Below are 23,381 nucleotides of genomic sequence, written 5' to 3'. Positions count from 1 at the left end.
ATATTCTTGTTTGATAAGGTAAAGGCAATCTCCTCTATATCTAGAACACTCGGAAGAGTCTTGAAAGGAAAAGGTCCAGTTCATAGCTGCTTGCTTATGAACGTGTACTCCTTGTTTAAACAGCTCTGAACTCTACTTTCAGTAATCAGCACAAAAGTGTAGCTCCTCTATCTATTTAGCAGCAATAATATGAAACAGACTTAAACACAGCTCTCAAAGAAAGTACACCAGAACTGTCACAAAGTTCTTCTGGGAGCCCTCTGTGTTTTAGAGATAGCGACCAGTATGCTTGTATGCTTTTTTTAAAAAAAAAGCAAAAAAACCACCAAAAATCTAAAAGCTAAGTAACACTTACTTGTATATTTACAAAAGTTAAGGGAATAAAGTCTCACCATGACTATGATGTGGCAAACATTTAGAGCATAACAGTATTATTTTTGTGTTTAGTATCCTATGGGACAGGCAATAGCCTTATTTCCAACTTTCTAGAAGTTCCATCAAGATTCTCAAAGTTTTGAGCTCGTATGTAGAGGAAGTACTAAAGCAAACAAGAAAGGAAGTGGCAGGAATTGTTAAATAGGAAGTTGTGAACTCCACATTACCTATTAAAGATATCTACATCTTATTTAGTGGTAAACTTCATTTCCTTGAAGATGTTTTTATCATACGTTATTTTACTGGCTTTCTTGAGATGCAATTTTTAACTTAAAAGTATGAGGGCAATTACTGGATTTATTTAGTAACAATAAATGTTGTTCATTAAAAATGGTGAACCATATGCTATGAAAGGTACTAACTCCATAATGTAAGTGGGTTTCCCTCTTGTATTGTTTCTTCCCTACAAATAAGGGTACAATCCCAGCAGGTTCTAACACATGGCATATGAACACTTCACTCTAAGGGACATCAGTGAGAACACAGGCAATGGAACTATACTCTTTATACTATTAGCAAAAGCTTTGTACCATTTCTAACATACTGAAATTCAAGTTTAAAGAGAACGTACAATTAACAGGATTGTGCAAAGCATGTTCATGCCTCTGCGTGCAGAGAGAGGCCAAACTCAAGCTTTGCTCCTACATGAGAACCAGCAAGTAGTCATGCCTTCTAGTACCTAACCTCTTTCAGCATACAATTCCCAGATCTCTTTTTGGGTACTTTAAGTAACTGTAACTGGTTAACAATCATTTGAAAAAAAAAAAAAAAAAAAAAAAAAGTTACAAGTATCCCTTTCTTAAATCAATTTCAAGAAAGGCTTTTGAACTGAAATTTGAAGAAATATACTGGATGACAAATCTAGATGAGCAGCTTATTTCATGAGATCTGCTTAACATTTCTGTTGCTATTATAATCACAGATACCCACTTCACTATCCTTATAATATTCAAATTTGGAAAGGAAAATTTCAGTGATGATTAAAAGCCTACTGAAATCACTGAATGGTGCAACCTACAGGTTGCCAAGCTACTGCAATGCACACAAAAACCTGCTGAGAACAAACAGTACTGCTGAAAACAGATGTTAGATAAAGCAGAATTGGGATACTCCTGTTGTCTCACAAGCTGTCTAATACGTGTTTAGGTAACCCAAAAACAGCTAAACTAGTTTTACTTAGGAAAAAAAAAAAAAAAGCTTACAGCTTTCTAAACCTGAGACAACTAGCTCACTACCTACAGACTGAATACAGTTTTTGGAATAAGTCAAATGCTGGTGCCATCTCCCCTGCCCCACGAACACAAGTTTACACATTCATTTACCTGACTATAGGGCTGCTGCGTCATGTAAGGGCTGAATGTGTCACGTGCCAAATGCATAAGCACGTTGGTCGATGACAGGGACAAACCTGGCTGTGCAGCCTTCACATGGCTCCAGGACAGAATGGCTGGGCACCTCTGTTCTACACCAAGGTTTAAAAGAAGTTGCACTTAAAGCTCAATGTTTACACAACTATTTTCAGAGTAGTAAACTGTTCTAAGAAAAAAGAAAAATCAATACTTTTTTTGGAAGAGAAACTTAACCCTTAAATGCTGACAGCAGAGATGTTAGATTTAGTGAAGCCACATTTGGAGAGGATACTCAGGTCTGAATTAGGTTTCAGAGCACTTTTCTTTACCAGCTGCCCTTCAAATGCAAATCAAAACACACACTAAATCTTCAGTCACAGTACATATCAATACTGGTTTTTACTTAGAATAATTTGCACATGGGAAAGTGAATAAACCTGTGTCTCTAGAATAGACAGTTTATAAGAAAATCTGTGGACAAAAAGCTTGAGAAATTCCTGTGAAAAGTTACAACTCCTCCACTAATCAAAAGCAAGCGATACTTTTAATGCTAAAATTCATTCTATACTTCATTATTTCTCCAAGTTCCAAAGCAATCCTTTAAGACACCGACAGAACCAATGGTGTTACTAAGGATTGTTTTAACCGTCACTGCAGGTGTGAGGGAGCTTTCCCCTTCAGCTGTGCAGGTCATCTTCTCCCCATGTGAAAGCAACTGAGAGCTTAAAAAACAAGCCTCAGTGTTATACAGGCACCTCACACAATCAAGAAGAACTTGCACAGGCATCCTAATGCAGGAAGGATTAGCACCCCGCACTCCAGTACATGAAAGGCTCTGCAGAACTAGCCAGGCTAGGCCTTCAAAGGCCTATTTCATCCTCCCCAATGCTAATGAAACAGATTTGTCAGTGAAAGTAACTAGCATGGATCAGACGAGATAAACAACATTTTGCCACTTCATGCATCTGCTAATGCTGCGAGTTTAACATAATTCACTGGGAGAACACCAGCTCATTTGGCAAGGCCAAGCAGCATCCCGGTGATCAGCACCCCCTCGGGAGGCACAGCTCTCCTCACCTCCTGCGGTCCCCCCACGCTCCCCACACCTCTGGCTCCACCGGGCTGCGCTTCCTGCAGGCCCCAGCCAGCAACTAGATGTGCTTCACCCTCTGGTGGCTACCTCCAACCCCATTTTGCAGTCTTAGCACACACCTGGAACGCTTAAAGGAGAGAAGATGGAAAAAAAAAAAAAAAAAGCAACTTCCAAAAATCTTAAAAAAATACCAACAACTTCACCTCCTCACATCCCTTTCTACCCAAGTCCCCACCAAAACACTGTTGCACTAGAGGCTTCTGAGCAGTGATCCACAAATAAAGGTTATTAACGATTAGAGTCACACACAAGTGCCTCCTATTACATAAACAGTGCTGGGGGCACAGCATTTTCACAAGACTCTTGGATTATTTTTCTCTAACCAGTCGAAGACAGACTTTTGTAGGAAGTCATACTTTTATGTGGAAGACATTGTTAGAGAACAGTTTAGTATAAGGAAACCCTAAAGGTCTTTTGCTGGTTTTCTTTCTTCCTATTCGAGATCTCACATATACGTTTATTATTTCCACATAATAATGTCTGAGTGCTTGCTCCTAACCAGGTAGCACTATTAACTAATTTAGCTACTCTTAAAAAATAAGTACTTAACAGTTTTACCACCCTACAGCTCCACTTCATGTGGTAGAGAACTTCGCAGACAAATAATAAGGAATTTCCTGCTGTCAGTCAGTCATAGAGAAGTAGCCTGTACAATAATGCCATTAAGTAAAGCTTACCATGATGGACTGGGTTCCTAGCTGAGGTTCTGAATGCTAAGCTTTACACAAACTATGTCTTACTTGTCCTTAATTTCTTATTTATAAGTTAATCTCCATAAAATCTTTCTCCTCTGCCTGCTCTTGACAAGCTTTAAAAAGCCTGTTGTAAGATTAGACCTCTCCACCAATGTTCTCGTGCCGGCTAATAAATCCAGTAACTTAGCAGCTGTAAAGATTTTACATATTTTCAACCTCCTGTTCCAATCTTTCATCTCTGCTGAAAACAAGACGAGTTTGAGGGAAGAGAGAACAAGCTCTGGAACCCAGTGGTGCACCCCACACACCGTCCTATTGCTCAGCCCGTCTTCAGCAAGGACAAGTGACCGCCTCAGGCCTTGGAGCCTCGGCCTGCTCCCAGCCTCACTTCAAACGACTGAGGCAATTGCCCTCTAAAGGGAAATTATTGATGAGCCATCCATGTCATATCGCTCACTGGCAAATTCCCTCCCCCCCCCCAGCTCAATATTGTATTTCTCAGTACACTACTGATTTAATCACTGCTAATGTAGTGCACAAGGATAAAAGGATGGGTTTGCTGGTTCACAACATGTATCGTCCTTCAGATATTTACCAGTTCTGAAACAGTACAAGGGCTGAACTGCTCAGGTCATGGCAAACTTTGGGCCAGTTCTGAGAAGATATCAATACTGGGAATGAAAACACTGTACAAGTTGAAACAAGATTCTCACTCGTCATACCACAGATACTGCTGGGCATTGCACAGTTCCGGGCAGGCAAGTGCAATTTAGTGTGAAAGCGCTGCTTCGTCTGAAGTTTAAGAACACAAGTAACAATTGTTGCTTTCCAATTTAATTAAACTGTTACAGATAATCCACAAAAATATTTTCTAAAGTTGGGTAGCTGTCCACTCCTTCCTCTCTTGCTGGTTAAAACTCTCAAATTTTCTTTCATTTCTGGAAATATTAAAAAAATTTCTAGAACGTGTGCATATGTATTTTGGCTGTTTAATAAGCTATGTAGTATTTTTCCAGTTCTTGCTCCAATGACCCACCCTCTCCCTCTTTCCAAAAGAAGTTCCTCTTACTAAATCCTCCTGCTCATGTCAGTTCTGTTCTCCCCAGCAGCCCACATCCCACAACCATTCAGACCTGCGCAAACCAGAACAGGGACGCACAATTTTACACAAGGAGAGCAGAGGTTCAGTCCTACTTCAGGCAGCTGCAGTGACTGTAAAGAAGACATTGGAAAAAACAGGCCCAACGTAGTATAATGGAATCAAGATCTGAACCAGTATGGCTTATTTTTCCTGTCAGAAGAAGGAAGTATACTCTTCCTTAGTCAAAGATGCATTTTTTAAATAGATTTCACATTTTACTTCCTGCAATCACACTGAAAGGTCACACTGTTTATGCTACTGTAACCTGTTACTGTGGGATTAGCAATGATATAAACAAGCAATTCGCATTCAAATGTGCACAAGGGAAGAAGGTTATGAGAACATTCCTCTTCATGTGTAGACCACTTGTTCTTGTTCCAAATAAATATAAAGAATCTGAGAAACAGAGTGTCTTTTGTAGACCGGCTCACAGCATCAAGTACTTGATGAATCAAGCACTTCACAGAAGAAACATAAAATTCTGGGAACTTGAGATACAAGAAAAAGCACCTGAAAGATCACAAATAGAACAGCTACTTTAAGTTCAAAATACTACTATCTGGTAGCTTTTTCAACAAGCCATTACTTCAGCACAAGAAGTATTGTAAGCTTGCTGAGCAGAGGGCTCAGTTTCCACTCTGCCTCCAGCCAGACCCGCACAGCTCCACACTGTCCACTGGAATAGCAAGGAATTTCTCATGTAATTACATACACAGGCAGAATACAAAATTTGCTTTGTTGTTGCTTTATTTCCTACTTCTACTTATGTAGAAACTGTTTTAACCTTCTTCTAAGTACAGGAAGAAGGTTGCACCACACAATTCAAATCTGATTAAACAATATCTTAACAGCCGGTGAGAGAAATCAATCTTTCTTGTCATTGATGTCTGCTGTCAGTGCTGAAGATGTCTTTATATCCCTCTAACCATGTTACCACAGCATCTATAACAACCAACGGTTGAGACGATTATAGTTTCAGATGGTGGGAAAAGGCACAGACAGTAAAGGCATGCAGCAGGTTTCTTGCTGTTCTTTCCATTGGAGTATGCTGCAGTGAAAAGAAAAAACTAACTACTACTTCAAGGCCTGGATCCCAACACAGAAGGAAGTAAAATGTCCGACATGCAAAGAAGAAATCCAGTTTTGGTCCCTAGAAATGATAAACAGGCCTCCAAAACAAGTTTTTAATGCAGGTATCAAAATACTACCTAATTAAATCCAAAACGTACCTCAATGAGATTAATGCTGGGTTCAACAAGAATTTTTTTTTTCTCTCACTTTCTTTCACAAAAGACTTGTCCAACTAGGAAGCAGGACGGCCCAAATATTTTTTCACACCAGAGGTTAACAAAACAGAAACTAAGGTATGTATTCAGTATCAGTGATACCAAGAAATTCTCCTGCTTAAAAGTACAGTGAGTACAGTGTAGCTTATCATGCCAGCAAGGACAGGCAGGAGACAAGAGAGTGGAAGTTAAAAACAAAAGCCATCAGAAAAAAAAAAAAAGAAAAAAAAGAAAAACACTAAACACCACACAATTTGAGAGAAATAACAGTTGTCCGAGTATTGATGTTAGTATTTTGAGTTGAAAGATACAAACAGGCTTTAGCTACAATGGTTAAAAACTCAGACCTCTCAAGTAAGCTGGCTGTATTTATGGTGCTTGTCACAGGCAGATGCCCTAGATAACCAGCTCATTACTTTTAACAGTACTTATGAATGCAAAAGACAATTACTTATGGAAATAATGTGTTCAACAGTTCATTTTCTTGGACAAAGTGTTGGGCAAGGTGAAAGCAGATGGAAATAGAACTTGCAGAACTAGAAATCAGAAAAGATTTTTTTTTTCTCAAAAGTCTTATACTATGCTAGCTCAATTTCCTTCCGACCACGGACATCAGATTTTTCATTGCTGTCCTGTGAACTTTCCTCTTAAATGTAGAAAGCACAAACCCAGTTTGAAAGTAGATCAGCTATCACTATTAACAGAATCACATGAATTTCCAAGAATCACTTTTATCACTTTTTCTTGGTACAATATGACAGGCAAGCTGTTGTATCTTAGCTGTGTTTTGCGTGGGTGAGAGAAAAAGCACATCTAAATTCACAAGCCTTGGTAGAAAATGAATTGGCGTTTGTACTACATGATCTACAAAGTGAACACACAAAGGCATTTTGATGCTGTATCATAGTGCCTCTCCCAGCCAAACCAGCAAGGGCATGTCTACTGGCACCAGAAAGATAAACAAAAAAATGTTTCTTGTGCAAATCAACATGAGACAAGTTGACCAATGACTAAAAAAACCCATCTCAATGGTTAAATGCTGTAAACATCAAAGCTTACAGATTAGATCAAGTTCATATTATTACTTCTGAACATCGCAGAGAATCTGTTACTACATTTCATTTTCATAAACTGGTTTCTTTTAGGAAAAAATGCACACATTTAGTGCATTGAAAAAGCCCTCCCCTGACAGGTAGTGATGCACCACACACGTTTAGGTGCACACACAAACATAGCCTAATACTTAATAAAAAAAAAAATAAAAAGTTTTGTATTTACATAATTCAGTAAAACGTCTGAACACTGACAACACTTCAAATCAACACTGTGAATATGATATAAAACCATAGGCATGATCCTCTAATGTTACTCTTAGATCTGAATTTATATTAACCTTTTTCAAAATCAGTATTGCAGAAACTAACAGAATTAAGCAGGGTTTAATATATAAAAATCTACACTCAGGAAGGTTCTGATTATCCACTCCGGATAGGTGTGAGGTGGTGTTTGTTTGTTTGGTTTTTAACTTGTTAGCCTTGTGGCATAATACTCAATTTTCAAATATTTATCCATCTGGTCGCTACTAAGCCTCTGACTAAACTCACATTTTGAAAACTACTCTGCACAGATCAGATCCTTCTCCACGCTGGACAATAGGCCTCTGCTTTCGAAGAGAACACAATTGCAAAGGAAGGCTACGGTCACAGGAGAAAATCCACATATGATTCTGAATTGCTGAAGCATTACTGGAGCTGAAGTTGTTGTCACACAGCGCTAACCTAATTTGCAGGTATTGAAAAAAAAGAAGAAAAAAATACTAAAAAGTTACTTCATATATTAACAATAACAAAATACTGATACTGTATGCACACTTTTGGTTTCCTTTCTGTGTAATGAAAATAATTTTTTATTAAAAAAAAAACATTTTACTGAATACAGTTCTCATTTTGCATATGTGGAGTCTAAAGTAAAAACTAGTTTATTTGACCATGGTAAAAGCAATTCAGTGGCAAATCTGGTGACTGATAAAACCTGCCCAATTCTCACATTCATTGGACTACAAACGACAGCAAGACTTCAAACTAATGCTGCTATTACAGACTTTTTTCTTCTTCTCAGACTCTCTTTTCTACTCTACTTTCTTCTAATTAAAGTATGTCCACTTTGATTCATACATGAATTCTGAATTCTAAGGAATCAGTAAGTTTCTCTCACATTTGATGAGGCTAAATTAGCAATCCAAATAGATTATTATGTCATGCTGGTGACAGTGATCTGTTAACAAGAAAGTAGCAGCGATATTTCAGTGTAAACCACAGCCTAGAACGTCCCAGATAAAGAGAGCCCTCAGAGAACATCCATTTGCAAAGCAAGTCTTACAAGAAAAGATTTCATTTTAATGTTTAGTTGCCTATAAGATGAACTGTTAATTGAAACCTACCCAGATTATTTTAAAAGAGTTATTTTAGTTTCAAAAATACTTAGTGTACCACTCACAAAACACATTTTATTCTCTACTTACAGGGACTATTTCTGTTTGAATTTAACATCACTTGGCATGTGGCAAATGCTGCGTTCTCCGTAACTGTCAGTTTCCTTCTATGTATATACCCTTACAGCAAACAGAAAGAAAGAGGAATAAGTAATGTGGAAGAACACAGGAAAAACATGAAACTCTTTCAGGTATTCAGAAGCAGGTGAAGTACTGTCCACACGTACGATTTCTAGAATTTTGGCAAATGCCATCCCTTTAACAGTAATCCGTAATAGGGAAACACTGGGCTCCATTTTTAAATACTCTACTTACAGCGATGCTATCAGCGACGATTTGGATTCAAGTACTTAGATTTTAAACCCTGGAGTCTGAAAAACAAGCAAAACTAAGCTGCTTAGTAGCTCAATTTAATGGGACTTGCACAATCGCGTGTTTGCTATCAGCCGATGAAAAAGACTTGACCTGGAAAAGTTACCGGCACAACTAACCAGCGCAGCCGAGTGCCCTGGAACACGCTCAATGGTACAAAGGATACCAGCACTGGTAATTGAAAGTAAGCTCTGGCTTTCACGGAGAGGATATTGACTTTGAAAGCCGCAGAGACTCAGCTACTTACTCTGTCATCGTTAGTCTCTCCCATGCTTCTATCAAGATTCAGTGGCTGTACAGCACTGGAAGACATGGATATCCTTAGCTGTGCTGTAGGAAAACAGAGACTCCCTGCAACTATCAGTTCTAAACTAGCTTTCCATAACCAGAGCCAATTAAATTAAGCCTCGAATGAATCAACATAGCACAAGTTAAGAAGTGGCAAAGCATGCATGCAGAGACCTGCATTTTCAAGTAGCAAGAACTGGCAGAATCGAGCACAAAGATGCATTTGTAATAAGTTGTGCTCACGCCACAGTTTATCTGTTGCAAAGAAGTTTAAAGTTTGTGAGCACCAGAGTAAAAGAGAAACACAAATGCTTGTAGCGTGCAGCAGCATACAGTCTGAACTCTCACTGCAGCTTATAAACCGAAAACGCTGGTAGAACTTCCTGTTCATTTACTTTAAAAATACAACGCAACCACAATATTATAAGTCTACAAGGCCAACCATTTTACAGTTTGTTACCCTCAACTTTAAAATCTATCTACATATTCCATTAATGTTTTTTCAGAGACAATGACTACACAAAAAAAAAAGCTTTCCACATCTTTTCTTTTTTGAGAGAAATATCCAAAATATACACAACAGCAGTTTTCTGCATCTCCCCCATAATCTGGGTAAAGCTTATTAACTTTCATATCTTATAGTGCTTTAGCTTAGCTTAGAGAGGTTTGGGAAAAATAGCAACAGTCACGTTAATATTAGTTTTAAAATACTTTAAAAATTAATAAAGAAATTGAGAACAGTTATAATATTCCTCTTCCAGGCCTCAAATCAAACTGTAACTATCTATACCTCAGCTTTCCAGAGCGCACACAGCAGTACAGTTAGTACTATTTTCAATATTTTCATTTCTGAACATATTTGAAAATCTAGATTATACCCAGTTCTTTCTTATTTTACTATAGTAACTCAGAAAACAGCATAGGATTTTGTATAATTTTGCTACCTTTACATGGAAAACAGTATGAACTGTCCCCAAAGAAGTTTCAGTGAAAGCCAACAGTGTCGAGTCTGCCTCCATCCCCTCTGTACGGGATCCCTAGTTGAATGCTAGATCACTAAGTAATTCACAGGTCTCTTCAATGTTATTAACACATCAAACTTAAAATCATTAACCAACATACTAACATCAACATACCTAGTTTATACAAACACAAGAAGTAACTCTACCTGTATTTGAGGGTTGTGTTTTTAAGATAGTATCTAATTATATCATCATGTGTGTGAGGAGTTAGAAACCAAAACACCCCCTAAAATTTTTAAAGTCTTCTGAATACAGAATTACCATTAAAATCTGATATTGAATTCACTGGTAGCAAGTGAGGATTCAATATTCCTTTGATGTTCTGGTCAAAAGTTTCTTCCTGTATCTTGTCTCTCCTCTAACAGCAAGCCTAAACTGTGCTTTTCTTAGCTTTGGGCTACTGTTTTTTGTTGTGACATCTCCAGAATGAATGCTTTTCATTCCTATTGATACTCCTAAAGGTATTTATGCACTCTGCATATCATTCAACTGCCATTAGGTATTTGTTTTCTAGACTGCACACCTTTACCACAATATCAAATTGCTATCCATTCAAATCAAAGTCCTCTTCCATAAAACAGTAAGTTAAAGGAAAATGGTCAGCAGCTCAAATATAAGATTTGCATTCTCACCATTTCTTATGCTTAGATCAGAAGATAATTAATAAAATGAGACCTGAGTATGCTTTTCTACAAAAAAAGAGCAGGGCAGTACCCAGACCCTTTTAAAGTATTGGGCCTCTGAACAACCTTTACAAGATCTCATGGCTCACAGTTCTTGTAGTGAGTAAATCTAAATGAAAGTAAGGGATGATACTGGGTGTTTAAAAAAAATAAATCAAAACATTGAGAACTTCATTTGCATTTACCCTGTTTCCCAGAGAACAGTTCCACTAACCATACATGCTCAAGGCAGAATCGTCACGAATACCTACAGTAGTTTTTCATTTTGAAATGTTTTTGTCCCCATCTTGTTATAATTTATACTCTAAAAAAAATAATCTTAAATTTTATTCTTTCAGAACTGTACCATTATCATAGCCAAACATAGCTTCCCCTTGTCCAAAAAAAGAAGCTTGGAAAATTTTAACTCTTCAAAGTCACGTGGCACCCAGACGTGTCTCCTTGCAGCCATCCTTCCAATTAGCTTCACCTCCCTGTGTATTCGTAATTCCTCCCTAATTCTGTCCTAATAGACAAGTGTCCCTCTCGATAATAAATTTAGCCAAGAAAGAAGAGGAAGTGACTCTGTTAGTAAACTGTGTTATGCTTCATTCAGAACACTGCCGAACTTCTTTGGATTTTAGCAGTTACAATCATAACACCTAGGCACTAGAAGCAAGTGGTACAATTAACTGTGGTGCAATTAACTTGGAAGACTTTTTAGAAATAGAAGACTGCACCAATGACAAACATTTTTCCACTTACTCCATTCTTCAGGCAAAGATTGGATTTATAGGAAAACAGCATTGTTAATGTCAGCCAAGACATCAAAAGCGTGGATTACAGTGAAGTACATTGTTCTTCTGGATGTACATGATCTGCCAAGAAGTCATTTTAAACAGCTGATATTTAAAAGCAGGATGTAGTTAGAAACTGAATTACATGATGTAGATGCACATACTTACTAACCAACCTTAAAATACAAACAGCAAGAAAAAAATAAAACACAAAAAACCCACCTCTCAGGCTTGTCAACAGTTGGATGCAAATCACTGGAGTCTTTTTTTTTTTTTTTTTTTTAAGTTAGTTCTCAATCAAACCTCATTCTGTCCCCCAGTCTGAGCAGATTACTGAGTCACATCATTCAAAGAAAGCAGGACAAAAATATCACTGAATGCTACATTGAAAATATGCCACAGGCCCTCATTCTGTATTAATCTTACAGCTCCTTACATATTTCACTTCTGTAACTCAGTTGCACCCGTAGCAGTACACCACCTCCATTACAGAGCTATATTACTCAAAATCATTTCCTGAGCACTGAGCCTGCAACACACCAAATCGTCAAGAACAGTTTAGCAAAAACATAACGTCACATATGCACATGACTTTCAACTGATAGAGTTAGCAAGTGCTGGAACCCTGCAGGAAATGCAGTCCTCTAACAAAAAATGGGCTTTTCTGAAAAACATACTCAAAATTGCATGCTTATTCTCCAATTGCCAAACTGCTGGAGATATTCATCCTGCAAGCTACTGCTTTTAAAACTTGCCTACAGTAATTCTGAAACTGAAGCTCATTTATTACATTTTCGTAAATCCAGTTTTTTTTGTTAATGTCTACTGCCAGAGAAATACAGTGAGAGGGATGCAAAGCCCAAGTTTTACATTACAAATATGATTTTAAAACTCATTGGAATATGCAATGTGGAAGCTTAAGCATTCAAATGGATTTTACAGTAATGCTGCCCGATCTGACTGAGCACATCCACCCAGCCATTAGCGTGCTTCGTCTTCTCTCAGCCCTCATTTTGGATAAGCGCACACAGAACTTGCTGAAGACAAAGGGCCTAACTTCGGGTCCCCGCACCTCCGAAGCTGTGCGTGGTTCGCAAATAACCTTACCATCGCAAAAACGTTTGCCACACGGCTTTTTAGGAACGTCACAACCAGGCTAAATCAACGAAGTAATAAAAAGCAGCACCAGATCCCTGCACGAGTATCCCTAACAAGCCATTTTGGGGGGATCTGCTCTGCTATTACAGCGACCAAAACCTAGGTGCGTGCAACGCCGCTCGCCATCGTTTCTGTTTAAAGAAAGCAGCAGGAGCTCGGCTTCGCTCCCCGAGGTCAGGAAGCAGCTCTGGGAGGCTGCTGAGCACTCGGGGCCGCGCTCAGCCCACCGAGGAGCCCCCAGCAGCGGGGCAGGAGCGCCCCGAGGGCTGCTCGGGGACCCCAGGGGCTCGGTAAGGCAGAGGGGAGCCCCCAGGAGCCTCCTCTCCTCCTCCTCCCTCAGCGAAAGGGGAAGGAGGGCAGGCAAGCCGCGAGGGGAGGCGCAGCGCAGAGCCCCCCCGGCCCTCAGCAGCGGGTACAGGCAGAGGGACCAGCGTTCCCCCCCCCCCCCCCCCAGCACCGCGGGGCAGAGCCGAGCCGGCTGCCCCTCACCTGGTACATGGCGGCCCAGCTGGCGGCCTGGTCCAGCCGGTGGAACTCCTTCTCCATCTCCATGGCGGGGACGCCGAGCACTGCCCGGCCCGGCCGCCACCACCACCCCCTTGTGCCCCCCAGCAGCAGCACCCCGCTGCCTCCCCGGGCTCCGGGCTGCTGCCGAGGCCGCCGCCGCCTGGCTCGGCACGCCGCTCCTCCCCGCTCCACCGCCGGAACTACGCCGCCCTCCCCGGCGACGCGATGTCCGGGGCGGCCACAACCGCAGCCGGGGGGCTGGGGGGGAGAGAGGGGGCGAGGGTAGACCAGAGCGCCCCAGGGTGGGTCGGGGCGGGCCGCCTCCTCCTCCTTCTCCTCCTCCTCCTCGCCTCAGGGCCGCTGTCCCCGCCGCCCCCTTTCTCCCCCCCGAGGCGACGAGGAGCCAAAAATCAGGCAAAATGAGGCAAAAAGGGGTGATTTCGGGTGCCTCGGCGCTGCCCCGCCAGGTAGGGCGCTCCCCGCAGGGCTGTGAGGGGAGCGGGCAGCGCCCCGGGGTCGTGTGCGGGAGGACGGGCAGGGAGCCCGCCAAAAGTTGTCGCCCCCCCGGGGAAGGGGCTGTGAGGGGGGCAGCCCCTCCGGGCAGGTGGCCGTGCTGGGGGTGCTGAGCCCCGGTGTGCCCTGACCTGGAGGGCTGGAGGCAGCTGTGTGTGTGTTCAGGAGATGGAGGAGTTGTTATTTGCTCGTACACAGGCTGCACGCTGAGGTGGGTGCTGTCAGTTGAAGGAATGAGTGCCATGAGAAAATCAGAATGGATTTCAGTCACCTGTCCTCTGTTCTCACGTTCCTACTCAGAAATGGCCTTTACTATCCACGTCCTGTCCCAGCAGGTAAACGTTTGCCATCCTACCCCACCCTAAAACACAACACTGAGTAAAGCCTCAGCCTACACGTCTGGTACTGGAGAGCCAACGTGCTCTTCCTGAGGTCAAGACAAGGCGTTCCAAACATATGGACACAGTTATCCCACGCGTAATGCTAGAGCCCGCTTCGTTTCCAATGTGAGGAATTTTACTTCTCATGTCAGCCAACTTCTGTTTATTAGATTACTGTTTCTCAGGCTTTGTGCCCGTGTTGCTTCTGAGGGTTGGTGTAGGCTTGGTGTACCTGGTGTCTCTGCAGCATCAGCGCTGACCCAAAATGAGATAGGGGGTTTGTGTGGTAGATGTTTTTCAAGTGAATGTGCTCACAAATCCCCTAGGCACAATATGGATTTAAGACAGAGTGGTAGGGTTCTCAACAGGCAGGATATATCAATGTCACTGAAGACAGAGGTATTTCGTCCCTTAGCTGCAGCCCTTGCACCACTTGGCTGTTCCTGCTAGCAGAAGCTTTTCCATTGCTTTTCCTAATCATTTGACCGGAGTCTTTGGAAGACTCTGTGTTTCAGTGTTCAGCCCCAAAGTGCCACCCTACTTGAGCCTTGCTTAATGGGCTACTAAAGGGCAAATGGATGCTCTCTGGGAAGAGAGGACTAGTCAGAGACATGAGCTGCGCAGCCCAGAATTTGGGGAAAGGGTTAATGGGAATGCCAACAGTAAAGGCAAGCTACAGAAAGCAGCTTAATTGGATAAATGGTTTAAGCTAGATAAACAATGAAACATTATTCTCTAATCACGTGCTACAATAGAATGGAGGCATTAGCAGGTGGTATTAAAAAGTTTTTTTTTTGCCTTTCTTACTGCTTTCTCTTGACCTGATTTTTGGAACTAGGCAGATGCAATGTTAACCCTGTGAACGAAAGTGTTTCTGCTTGTTGAGAGACTGATTTTCAGGGCACTAAAAGCACTGGATAGGGGACTGCATCTTCTCTCCTAATCTGTCTGCTGTGAGGCAGTATCCTTATCTTGAGAACAGGCGGTGAATTTTTAACCTTCTGGACCTGGGGAGATAAAGACAAATTTAGCAACTTTGCTGCTTTCCCTTTTTCCTGTGATTTCAAGGTTAAGAATTATGATCATATCTGGGGAGTCTTGCTGTGTTTCAGTGACTCCATACAGAAAGATAAGTCTTCATATTGTCCCCAGAGAGCAATGCCTGTGGATGGCCATCGTTCATGCAGGTGTAAACCTGATCATGCCCAGAACAGGTTGGAGCTTGTGATGCTATAGCTACGTGCAACTGAATTACTGCAATGTGTAAACATTTTATAAAGGAAGATAGCACAGAGTCTTTTATGCTTATGTCACCTGAACGGGTGTAATAAATATAAGCAGTGCAGGTTCTTCAGTCAGTCAGCAGTATGTTCTGCTAAATGTGTACTCTTGTCACAGCAGTAATTGTCTTGAATGACAAAAACTCATATATTGCCCTGAACAAATTCATATTTTACTGCAGATTTTGCAGAGTAACCCAAAAAATAAGAGATTATAGAAGTTGGTAGTTTTTTACATAAATGCTCAGTCTATCACAGTTACAGTAAGTGTGACCAATAACCAAAAATATGTCAGTCAGGTTCAGTGAAAGTTCTTGCTACACAACTGGAAATTTTGGAGGGGATAGACCACATTGTCAACAGTTGCTTTTGCATATATATGCTTGTACAAAAGAGGTAAAGAACAATTTGCAGCAGTGATACACATTAAGTCATATTTCAGAAAAGCACAGATAACTGGCTTGCATGCTATTGAATCCTTTTGGCTTTATTTTTACATACAATTGCATGCAATGACATCCATAGCAAGCCCCTTCCCCCCCAAACTGGGATGCTCACCATGTACAGTTGGATACTAGTTTATATTAAACAATAAGCTTCAAATCTTTGACATTTTGTACTGCTACAGTAATGTAAAGGGCACATAAGGCCACCTTATGAAAACATCAAGTGCATTCTGTCTGTAGAAGATTCTGGAAGGTTCTAGAATTCCTCCTGTTGAGTTTGGGAGACCGCCCTCCCTTTTTTTTTTAAAACAGTTGTAGGGATTAATAGTAATTTTTATATGGTCCCTAATATACGCTAGGCACTAGCTACCCACAAAATAATGTGAAGCAGCCTGGGCTTAAAATGAACATTAACAGAACAATGAAACTAACTCTATTATTTTTATTTCATTTGAAGCCCATAAAATGACATACTCAGCTTAATCACGTTAAAGTCTTTAATTTGCATTTCTGTTAACAATATTCAGCATTTTGAGATGGCCTAGTTTAAAGTGCCCAATGTCATAAATCCCAATTAAACTGTCGGCAAATATAATACATTTTGTTTCTTCACTGTTTGATTTTTGAATACAGCTTTATAGTTGTATTAAGCCAGTTCTAGCAGGCTGTATCTCCAACGTACAACTGGGGAGTATTTATTAACATTCAACACGCTTTATGCAGTTGCCTGTACATCCTTGTTCCATTATTCTATGTTAACATCTCCTTTTATTTAGCAGAAACATAACCTCATGTTAAACAGAGCTCAGACTTTCATCCTCTAATGCGTCCTTTTGGTATTACATCTTGGGCATTCCTTTTGTTTTCTCTTTTGTTTCAGTTAAGCATTTGGGAATGTTATTGCGGAAAGTTCGTTTCTGCATTGATTTTGCTCTTGCTAATATTACAACATCACACAAGGCTCTAATGATTCACATAATATCCCTTCGGTACTCTGAAGAACCTGCAGGTTCACAAACAAAATCCAGTGCAACTGGATGTTGTCACATGGTGTAGACTGTTTTGCTACTGATTTTGTTCTGATGTTAGCATCAGCTTTACAGTGATAAAATCATTCTTGATTTACGTAACTGTGTGCAAGATCAGGATCAAGCCTGGTATCTTCTACCTCTGTGTGTCTTCTATGGTAAAGCTTGCATTTTTTTTAATACTAAGCTTACGTACAGAAATTAATATTCAGGCTCAGCTACCTTTAAAGTTCCCTGAAGAGGTAACTGGTTAAGAATTGAACTCGATAAAAATAGTATGGTTAGTGGAAACTCAGGAGGAAAGGCTACACTTGGAAGCAGTAGAAACTATGAAATATTCTGTAGTGAGGTGAAAAAGCCAGATCACTTTTTCTTGTAGAAAGAGAGAAGTTAGGATCGACATGGGTTGAGGAGAAAATTACTGCAGTCCAGGTGTTAGGACAGAAAGGAGGCTCAGCTTTTAGTCCTGCTGCTTGTGGGTCTTTAATCTGTGCAAAACAGTTTAAGATAAGGAAGGCTAATGGCTCTCCTCACCAGACTACAGAACCTCGTGGTTAGGACACTGCTGTGAAAGCTGCGTTTCCCCAGGCAGAGGCAAGAGCTGAATGCAGGTCTGCCACATCCCAGTATTGCAGGAGATCTAACGGCTGAGGGATTTGTTGAAAGGCGATTCCCATCCACAGCTCCTGTCTGTGTTTTCTGAATATGCACCGCTGATGCTTTGAGTATGTTTTCAGATACCTCAAGGAATGTAAGTGAAGAGAACCTATTTGTGAGTTGAAGGCTTAGACTAAAGAGAAATGCTGTAATTCTGTCAAAAGCTGGGTAATTTTGTGCATGCAAAGAGGTCAGGTAGAGAATTTTATACTCCAGGTTTTAGGCTGATTACTTAAGAGACCTTATAATCTAGTAGAGAATCTGCTGGGCATCTTTTTGATGAGGACAGCTTCTTCCTGAAACCCGTTAGAAGCAGTGGCATTGCTTCACTGCAGAGCAAGCCCTCCTGTGAGTTCTAATCCATGTGAAGTGGTCCACTTGACCTTGCCTCCTAATGAGAACAGATAATACCCTAGAGGCTGGAGTTTGTGCTGAAGAGGAGATAAACAGAAGATAGTGGGAGTACAAGAGTGTGAGCAAGCAAATCACAGTTCATCAATGTGCAGCAGAAAAATCCATTTGATACATGAATGCCAAAAATCTTTGCTCCAGTGCACTTGAGGACTGTGATCATGGGAGATGGCGTTAAGCCCTAAATGCTACAGAACCACTGTGTTCCCATTGCAGCGAGGCATCTGTAGGCAACAGAGGTAGTGTTGTGTACTGAAGGTCTTGGTAGAAGGAGAGCTATGAAGCAGAGAGGCACATGGGTTCTACAACCTCTAGGTACCCTGTCCTACAGAGAGAATCAGCTCTTCCAGGAATGACAGGGGAAGGGGTCAGCGTGGAAGTGGCGTGCATTGCTAGACCTGTGGCTCCCTAATCAGGTAGAGAGCAGTTGTGGCTGTTGGGGTTGGCTCCACGTAGGTTTGTGCATGGACATGGCCTCAGATGGAGCACAACTGGAACATGGGCGCCTTTACACAGCAGCTTGGGCCAAACGGACCTAGGAGCTGGGCTGGATCAGGGGCAAAGGAAGCTGCAGACTGGAAAACAAGCATGGATAACAGCGATGAAAAGGATAAAATAAATTCCGATGGCAAATTAAAAATGAAAACGATTTAAAAGCAAAATGGGCTTTCTGACACGTGGTTCACGTTCTCATAGAGCTCACTGGGTGACAGCACAGGCATGTTAATATTTTGGAAGGTGCCATCCACTGGCTAAAATGCTTTACGTGATCCAGCACAGACCTCTGGTTTCAGAGCTGGGGAAGGTCACCAGATTTTGATCTCATCTCTCATATGGTGGCGGTAGATTTGTCACCAGGGTGTCTGTACGTGTGGAACCAGGGATCAGCTGAGCTGATTTGAGTTTCAGAGGGATGACTTCAGCATGTCGTGACGTGATTCACACACTGACACAGAGCTTGGTGCCCTCCTGCCTTAACCTAACTCGTTGCATGGCTCTTACCAGTTCTCAAACCTTAGTGATTCAACCTGGCCCTGAAATGATTTCTGTTAAAGAGGATTATGAGAGAGAAAAATACTTGTAGCATTAAGAAACATATGCACTAGTCAAAGAAACCGCTTGGTGTCACTCTTTTCCATGGTTCATGCTATATAGAGCTAAGGAAATAGCTAATTGTTTGCTTAGTTGGTGTGTCCTTTTGGAAACATTGCTGTGGACAGTTGGGTAGGAGCAGAGCTGGTCGTGTAAGGAAACAAATGTTTTCCTTTCTGAAATGAACTGCTTTCTGTAATGATAATTATATCATACCCTATGTTCTCATTATAATGCCTCTGATTATAAATTTCAGCCTTCTCCTTGGAGAATCTGAATAGTTGTAGCTTATAAACCGTGGGCAAACAGGAAGGAAGGGAAGATGGGTAGGGTGGGAGGGAAAGAACAAGATGCAGAGACTGCAGCACAGCAGCGTGTTGTAACTGGTCATTTTTCTGCTCCAAAACAAGTACTGGAACAATTTTTGTAGTCTTTTGTATGGTAACTATGGCCATGTTTTTTCACTTTATGAAAAATATGAAACATAGTTCAAAATTATTGTTGCGCCAGTGCTGCAGGGTCTCATGCATCAGCTGTCCCCTTTTAAATTAGGCTCTGCATGAAAGCAGGATGAAAAGACCACCATTGAGCCATTTTATCAAGTAGTAAGTAAAGTTCTGTTTTTGTTTTTTTCCCTTTGTTTTAGGGTCTTAAGGCTGTTAGTGTATTTTTTGAAAACTGCTTTAAGAGTTGATGGCAGATTATTAAGAATTGTGTGACTTAACTTTCTACATTGTTACCTTCCATTCTCCGTTGTGAATATGCACTTTTCCTAGTGGCAAATATTTTGGTCTAAAATGCACCCACATGGAAAATCATCCCTTGCGTAACTTAGTTCATTCTGTAAGTTTTTTATCAGTGAATTCTGAACTATTTCCTTCTCAAGAGGAAGCAGTAACATTTTTTTTTTTTATTTTTAGAAAATATGGCACTATGTAATGATAATTGGGACAGAATAGAATAGGTAGTAGGAATGACTGGTTGGGAGATATATTGAGAAGGTCTGTTTTCATGACATTTTCAGTTTTAGCTTGCAGTGTAATGAGGATAAATTAATCTCTGGTTTATGGATTTATATTTTCAGTTGAAGCCAAAGGGTACAATGTGTATTAACTAATGCTGAATTTGACTCTACAGGCTCCATGCTTTGGGATGCCTGTCTCAGTAGAACCAAAGGTCTTAAATATATTCCAGTCAAGAATATGGGCTGAAAAGGGCCACTTGGATCTGGGCTCTGACCCCTACAAATGTGTGCAATCATTTAATAGATGTTTAGTCCTCAAATTACACTCTCCACATACATCCACAGCAGCAAAATATTTCCTAACAGCATATATGAAATTTAAGATCCACCTTGCAAAATACTAGAAGTTGCAAAATCTGCAAAGCATTGCAGGAAAATGGCAGGGGAGATAAAAAAAAATACATTACTAGATCCCTGTAATAACGGAGGATTAAGTAACTGAAAATGTTCTGTGATCTCAGGACAGAGCTCTTTTTGCACTTTAGAGACAAAGGCCTATTCCCAAAATAATACTTCTCCAAATCCCCAAAGAATTCCAACATGTATAGCCTGGGACACATTGCATTTTCACCCCAATATATTCTGCTTCAGCTTTTAGCTGGTACTGTCCATTAGAACCTGACAGTGGAAAAGAAAAAAGAAAGGGTTGGATCTTGCTACTTGCTCTGCTGAAAAAAAAAAAGACATATATCCTTCCTTTGTTCTGCATGGTTCAAAGAAATTTGTTGAGTTAAGTAGCAAATATGCAAAATGTGTTATGTGGAACGTGGCAGTATAGGTGATTCTTCATGACTAGCTGCTAGGTTAGCTATCAGGCTTATTCTGTACTACTTGGAAAGAGAAGTCCTGTATGATCGGATAACCTGAATGCTGCCAGCAGGACCAGGATAATACAAACTGTGCTCACTGCCTCATAAAAGAGAGTGAGAACAACCTTTTCAAAGCACATCGGTTTGCACTAAACTAGCTTTAAGAAATGTGTGTAGAGGAAAGAAGGAATATCTACGTGCTATGTTCCAGCCATGCATCTGTGTTCCAGCCGTGCATATTTTGCGGCTTCTGATATTTTTCAGCCTTTGTGGGTTTTGCAGAATGTGTTTAGGGCTAATATTCTATATGGCAGCAGAGTAGAAGTAGAAATTTGTAAGAAAGCTTCTAAAGAGCATTTTACCACTGGATGGCACTGTAGTCCTTAGTGCTCACAGTAATCACAGCCCTGAATTTTTTTTTTTTTTTTTTTTTTTACAGCTAACAATTTTAGGTCAAGCAACAGCTAATAGGGAAATAGTTACTGGAAAGACTTTTATGGATAATGTGATGTTAATAAAATAAAATTGCACTTGCAGAGCTGGCTTTAATTTCACAGCATTAGATACAAGGAAATCTGTGTTCAAATCATGCCAGGTTGCTTAGTTTTCTAAATCAAAATTTCAAAATGCAATTGATGCTGTTGCATGGTATTCAGGGACTATGTGCTCTTTACTGGAATGGGAGATGTTATTGTTATGGTTTTTGATTGTAGGATATTTTATCCCAAGGCTTTTTTTATGCTTTAGGCATTGTTTTATATTAATGAAAGAATCATGTTTTCAGCAAGCTTTCTTTAAATAATCTTTTTTCTTTTTCTTTACAACAGGGATGGCATATCTGAATTTGGAATCACCTTCACCTGAATATCCTAGGGCTACAGAATGGGTGAGTGTTTAAGTCTGGCCTTATTGTGGAGATCTTGCAAGCATAAATATCTTTCAAGCTGAAGACAAGTGTTTAAGGAAGTGTCTGTAATCATTCAAAGTTGTGGCTGCTCTTTATACATATGCAAGGAAGCATTAACTTAAATTTGGTTTATTGGTACACCGTTGGTTTAATACTGAGACGTTTATGTCACTGTTATCACTACAACCATAGCATGGCATTCAGTGCAAGCAGGCCAGCTGCAAATTTACCTACGTTTGCTGTGGCATTTTGCAGTGTGTTCCAATTTCATTCCTGCCAGTACACACAGTCCGAAGCTATGAGAATTATATACATGAACTGCTGACTAGACTTGAAGCTGTATACTCAAAAGCCAAGTGTTTGGCAGCAATATTGACCCAACCTCACCTCCTGTGCCACCTGCTGCTGGTTTCTGTGGCATACCACCCCCTCAATTGTGCCAGCCCAATTATTTATGCAGCTGCACTTGGAAATGGATCTGGGAACTCATCTACTTGAAAAAAGATCCTAGGTTTTCTTCTGGCTAAGTTTTAAGTCAGAGCAGGCCTCCAGTATAGGGAACCATGTGGCTAGACAAAACATGTTTTCTAGAAAAAAGGAGTGCAGTAATGCTGGGGCAGGAAGATTACAGAAGACAAATATCAACACCTCAAGCCACTATTGCCACTAAATACTTCATCTTGAGACACCACAACTAAATCTACAATTTCAGCGATTCACTGAAAATTGTGATTTAAGTTAAGGTCATACTTTAAATGATTCTGTCTGGACCTACTTCCATATACCATCTCCTGATGGCCATGGATATAGCATAGGTCCTGACAAGCATAGATAAACAATTAGGAGCACAGCACAGCTCAATGTGGAGCTTAATATTTATTACAAAACAAACAAACAAAAAACAAACAAACAAACAAAAAAACAACAACAACATAAAAAAAGATCACTGTAGCAGCAGAAAATGCCTTGTGTGGAAGGAGTGTTCATAATTCTTTTTATCCAGGAATAGAATGAGTGCCTTCCAGTTTCCTATCAACCTCTAGTGGAGGAAAGTAGTGATATGAAAATAGGAGTATGTCCATTTTAAGAAGTATTGTGAAGCAAGGGTGGCTATTTTTGTCCTGTCCTGTCCTCTAAAGACCAATTGTTTCTGGAGGCATATCTTACTTCTTTTATAGTGTGTGATTTCTAGCATTCTTAATATATTTCCCATAAAGGAAAAGGAGCTCAGATCGGCTCCTCTTTTACTTAGTCCAAGAAAGGCTCAATATAGCTGCTTTAAAAACCAACACCACATTTGGGATGGCAGTAGGTGGATTTACACATTGTATTCCCCCAGCACTGTAGATAAACAAGTATCTTTCAGCTGAAATATTTTTTCCAAGTCAGATGTAATAAAAATTCCAAAAGTGGCCTAGTTCGATAAGCAGGCAAGCCAGAAAAATACTGCTGTGAGGGAAAGAAACCTCAGTGCATGG

At 40.6% G+C, this 23,381-nt stretch overlaps 2 protein-coding genes across 4 annotated transcripts in view; one reads left to right on the top strand and one right to left on the bottom strand.

Annotated features, from left to right (window-relative positions):
• Positions 1-13,546, bottom strand: part of PTPN1 (protein tyrosine phosphatase non-receptor type 1) — a 43,884-nt gene extending 30,338 nt beyond the window's left edge. The window contains exon 1 of the mRNA XM_068700917.1: positions 13,339-13,546. Within this exon, the coding sequence (XP_068557018.1) occupies positions 13,339-13,401 (63 nt within the window). The 5' untranslated portion in view covers positions 13,402-13,546. The remainder of the gene's footprint in view (positions 1-13,338) is intronic.
• A 37-nt stretch (positions 13,547-13,583) lies between these two features.
• Positions 13,584-23,381, top strand: part of LOC137865669 (uncharacterized) — a 171,823-nt gene continuing 162,025 nt past the window's right edge. For all 3 annotated transcript variants that reach the window (XM_068700925.1, XM_068700924.1, XM_068700926.1), the window contains exons 1-3: positions 13,584-13,823; positions 14,068-14,204; positions 21,824-21,882. The gene's annotated coding sequence lies outside the window, so the exon portion shown is untranslated. The remainder of the gene's footprint in view (positions 13,824-14,067; positions 14,205-21,823; positions 21,883-23,381) is intronic.

This window comes from Anas acuta, chromosome 16, assembly GCF_963932015.1.
Source record: "Anas acuta chromosome 16, bAnaAcu1.1, whole genome shotgun sequence".
Taxonomy (NCBI): domain Eukaryota; kingdom Metazoa; phylum Chordata; class Aves; order Anseriformes; family Anatidae; genus Anas; species Anas acuta.
Note: the sequence above shows the minus strand (reverse complement) of the source record. Positions and strands in the feature narration are given on the sequence as shown.